At 45.3% G+C, this 4,786-nt stretch overlaps 1 protein-coding gene across 1 annotated transcript; it reads right to left on the reverse strand.

The window, feature by feature from the left end:
* Window positions 1–295: 295 nt before the first annotated feature.
* Window positions 296–406, reverse strand: LOC102832490 (WW domain-containing oxidoreductase-like). The gene has a single exon (XM_006876863.1). It carries the CDS (start codon window positions 404–406, stop codon window positions 296–298), a length of 111 nt encoding a protein of 36 aa, XP_006876925.1.
* Window positions 407–4,786: the final 4,380 nt, after the last annotated feature.

Raw genomic sequence — 4,786 nt, forward strand, 5'->3', positions numbered from 1 at the left:
TTAGGGTCTCGGAAACCCTACAGTGAGTCAGGATGAGCTAAGAGACTTGGGGTTCAGAGTTGAGGAGGATTAGCCCATTTGCCCCCAGGGCATCGTGCAGTGCCGACTCATGACCAGCAGGCAGCGCACTGGACGTCACCTGGGGACCCTCACTCGACCATGGGGCTGCAGAGGGGACCCGCCCATCCTTGGGACGGTAAAGCCATCAAGTCCATGTCGAACAGCCCTTGTGAGAGGGCCCACGGGAGCATGGCTCCAGGTGCATCCAGGCCCAGCAGCGCCCACTGCGGCCTCCTTACTTGGCATAGTAAACCCAGCTGTCCTTGGTGGTTCTCTCCTCCCAGCCCGGAGGCAGCTCGTCTTCGCTGTCTGTGTCATCCAGGCCTGCGAATCGCAGAGCGTCCATGGCCGGCTAAGAAGACGTTTGGTCACCGACTCTTTTGGTCACCCATTGTCGGGTCTCTCCCCAAGAAACTCCCGCTTGAAAGAGCGCTGGTGTGCGTTTTCCAACCGGCCACTGGCACCTGTGCACTGTGCCGCCCAAAGCCGCTCAGGCGACTGCTTGGCTTGAATCCTGTCTCCGAAGTTTCGAAGCTGCCAGCAAAAATGATTGGGGCCCAAGGAGAGGTGTGAGCAAAGCTACTATAAGGTCGTGACACCACCACTTGGTTAGAAGTAAAAGCTGGAGAATGCAATCTGATTGTGGAAATGGAGTTTAGTCAAGCCGTGGGCCAATCACTGTCCAAAACTCTACCTTTTGCTTGAAGACCCATAATCCCTTTTGTGTTGTTCTGACCAATCCTGTGGGAGCTCCAGCAATGCAGCATTCTGGGAAATGTAGTCTCATTCGCGAAAGAAAGTGTGTGATGGGGACTATAAAACTCGTAGGTCTGTGTAACAGCAGCCTCTCCTTGTTTTAGGGCTTTGAACAGTGTGTCTCCTACTTCAGAAACTTTCCATCTCCCAGTCTTGTTTTTATAAATTACTGGAAGAACGTTAAAAATGCAAATTCCCACACTTTCAAAATCCCAGTCAATCTCTCTCTTCCTTTTTTCTGAGCGATTCTATTAATAATAAATAACAACCATTTCTCGAGAGTATTCACAGGAATTCACAGACCCTCTCTTTCGTGTACCTGACACCCAAGGGCACTTGAGACTTCATTACTGTGTACTCCTGATGACACTGACAGAGAAAATCATATCTTATGTCTGTACCTGCGAGTGTACTGAATGATCCAATGAAGGTTTGTGATACTTCTGGTGCTTAGGAGCGTTCCTTTATCTATCAGCTCTGATTACAAACAATTCCAGAGTTACAGAGCAGAATCCCACAAGTCCTCTTGGGGCACTGACAAACATCTTATAAATGTCCAGTGTAACAATTTTTGTAAAAAGCTGAAGCGTACCTCCAACTTGGCCTTATTTATAGTTTTCCAGAACACTCCTTTGGAACTTGGCATTCAGCCCTGATTTGTAGGGAAATCTCCAGAAAAAAAATCTTTAGCAGACAAAGTCTATAGAGAGATACATTTTAAGCTGAGCTGTGTTGCCTTTTGCCTTTTGAAGTCCTGAGCTTGGTGTTGCTTTGGGATTCCTGCTCTGAATGCTCTTGAGGGGAGAGTTTTGCTTCCCTTTGAAATTGGTCAATCGAAACCTAACTTCATGGACTCATATTTTAATTGGAACAGGACTGCTACCCCATCTCAAACCTATTGAAACGTGATGTTCCCACCAAATCCATGTGCACTGAAATCAGTCATTATTAACCAAAGGGTTCCACTTTCTCCTCTCACCCAAGCCCACCTTTGATGGTGGTTGGTAGTGGTTATGTGCTATGGAGTTGGTTCTGACTCACTACAACCCTGTATAGGGTTTCTGAGGCTGTAAATCTTTATGGGAGCAGAAAGCCTCCTCTTTCTTATATGGAACAGCTGGTAGTTTCAAACTGCTGACCTTGAGGTTAACCATTACACTACCAGAGCTCCTTATTCCTTTAATATGTATAGGAAAGTAGGACTTTAAGTCCCCTCGGGGGTGGCAAGGGGAAACAATGAGGCCAAACATCTTTGCCTCAGTGTCCCCAATGATCATCTGTGGCCTGTGCTTGGTTTCACCAGAACTGACTGGATTGATCTTAGGTGACCCCCAACTACTTTGTGCTCAGTGACCAACCTAAAGGTTGGAGGTTTGAATCCACTCATTGACTATTGTGAAGGAAAATCCTGCCAGACTGCTTTGTTAAAGATTTCTGTCAAGCAAGTCCTCTGGCAGCATTCTACCCTGTAACATATGAGTCATTATGGCCAGGCAGTGCCCATTGGATAGCAGCTAACTAGTCACCCCCAACCAGACTCTCTCCTGTGCTTCCACCTTGGGATCAGACTACCAGGCAATGGTCTCTCTCCCTGAGAGAATCCCCAAGTTCTGGCTCAGTCCTCTGCTGTTACTCCCGCTCGAACAATTCCTTCAATGGCCTCTCCTGCCAGGACACTGTGGTTACTCAACTTCAAGCCATCCTTCCTTATGAGAGCATTTTGTCTTGTGCATTTTAGGTCATTTAGCAGTAATTATGGCCTCTACCCAAGGAGCTCTGGTAGCGTAGTGGTTATGAATCAGGCTGTTACTCTCACGGTCAGCAGTTCGAAACTACCAGCTGTTCCATGGGAAAAAGATGAGACTTTCTGCTCCCATAAAAATTTACAGCCTCAGAAACCCTGTATAGGGTCGCTATGAGTCGGAACTGACTCCACGGCACATAACCGCCACCACCACAACAATGGCCTCTACCCACTAGATGTCAATGCAGCCCCCCCCCCCCCCAGTTATGACAACCAAAAGCATCTCAAGAGATTGTCAAATGCCCCCGGGGAAGTGGGGTGGGCCAGTTGAGAACCTGCAACCTGCACTGGCAGGATTCTAGGAAATTCCGAACTGGTGAATCAAATGCTGAGATGGATGGATGTAAGCGCTCAGGAGCCCCTTTCTGTGAAGTGATTAGAGAGTGGTACAATGAGCTCTGGTAGCATGTAGTGATTTCAGCTCTCATAAAGATTTACAGCCTCGGAAACCCTGTAGAGGATCTCTATCTGTTGGAGCCAACTCCAAGGCATGGCACGTAACAACACCACCAGGACCCTGTAGCCTTCATGGCCGCAATGCACTTGCCTCTTGAATTCTTTGGTCATCTCTGCAGTGAGACACAGGGTGCAGCAGGGAGTCTGGGTAGGTTATTATCACAACCTCAACTCACAAGGCCTCTCCTGGTATCTTCCTTGTTGGACTTTATTATGAGTCCTGGTATGCAGCTGTGGACCAGCAAAGTTGGTTTAAATCACAAGATCAGCGATTCAAGCTCACCGGCCACTCCTCAGAAACCCTGTACAGGGTTGCTATGGATCAGAACCAACTCAATGACACTTTACAACAACAATCTAAAGGCTGAAAAATTAAGAAAGGCAGGCATGTAAGGATTTGTGGGAATTAGCATGTGAGATCCTAGTTGTTGTTGCTGTTAGTACACTGGAGTCCAACCTTACATAGGGTTTCAAAGGAGCAGCTGGTGAATCTGAAGCACCAACCTTTCAGTTAGTAATACAGTGCTTATCCTGTTGCTTCACACCAGAACTCCATTTATATATGTCCTTTGGGCTTCATAAACAACAACAACAACAACAACTAACAATAATAATTTAGTTGTCAAAAGTCAAAGATTTCTTTGAGAACAAGAGTTCATGGATAGGGTGCACACGGCTTGTTGTTTTTAAGTGCCTTTGAGTCAGTTCTGACTCATAACGACCCTGTATAGGGTTTCCGAGGAGCAGCTGGTGAGCTTGAACCACCAACCTTGCAGTTCGAATGGCTTTGCACTCTGGCGCATTAATCCACAGCGCCAAATTCAGGAATGACCCAAGCTTCTCAAAATATACACTACTAAGCCGAATGAGGGGTTTGATTTTATAAACCTAGTGATTTCATCACACTAGTAGGTTAATTGTGGCACTGTAGAATAAGCACTGGACCACAAGGTCGGTTTGAACTGGAAGTTCGGCGGTTCAAATTCACCAGCCGCTCCTCAGAAACCCTATACCAGTTCTATATAATTGTTGTTATATGCAGTGGAGTCGGAAGCAACTCCACAGCATATAACAACAATTAGGTGGGATACTGTGGGTTAATGCACTGGACTGCAAAGTCAGTTTTAAATGCAAGGCCAGTGGTTCAAATTCACCAGTCACTCCTTGGAAACCCTACACAGGGTTGCTCTGAGTAGGAATCCACTCAAAGGCACTTAACAACAAGAGGTTAAAAAAATTAAACATTAATGTGCAATTATAAAAGTGGACACTAGATGGTGATATCTGCCCATGATTTTCAAGAGGAAAGCCCAGCTCAAGGTTGAAGAATTTCCACATTCGAATTTTCTTTTTTATTACTTCTTCAGTATCTGATAATTTATGAACATAAGATCTATTTTTTTCTGAAAGAAATTTGGTATTATTAAAACAATGAAAATGCGTATGCAATGGGCACATATTTTTGTGTAGCATTTCTAAAGCTACATTTCTTTACTTAATTATCATTAGCACCTGGTGGTCATTTCCTGTCCTCCCCCAAACACATGCCCTAACAAATCTGAAAACCTGTTTTTATGTTAAATCACCACTCCCTAAGAATGAAGACTGACTTCAATCAATTCACAATAAAATGTTAAAAACAAAACATGACAACTGATGTTTTTGGATGCAAGCTCAATATGCTAATGAGATTGGGGGAAAAAAGAGCTA

This window comes from Chrysochloris asiatica, unplaced genomic scaffold (genome assembly GCF_000296735.1).
Source record: "Chrysochloris asiatica unplaced genomic scaffold, ChrAsi1.0 scaffold00422, whole genome shotgun sequence".
NCBI classification, from domain to species: domain Eukaryota; kingdom Metazoa; phylum Chordata; class Mammalia; order Afrosoricida; family Chrysochloridae; genus Chrysochloris; species Chrysochloris asiatica.

Bases quoted from the DNA above. Each gene is read 5' to 3' on its own strand.
- LOC102832490 (XM_006876863.1), bottom strand. From the start codon at position 406: ATGGACGCTCTGCGATTCGCAGGCCTGGATGACACAGACAGCGAAGAC.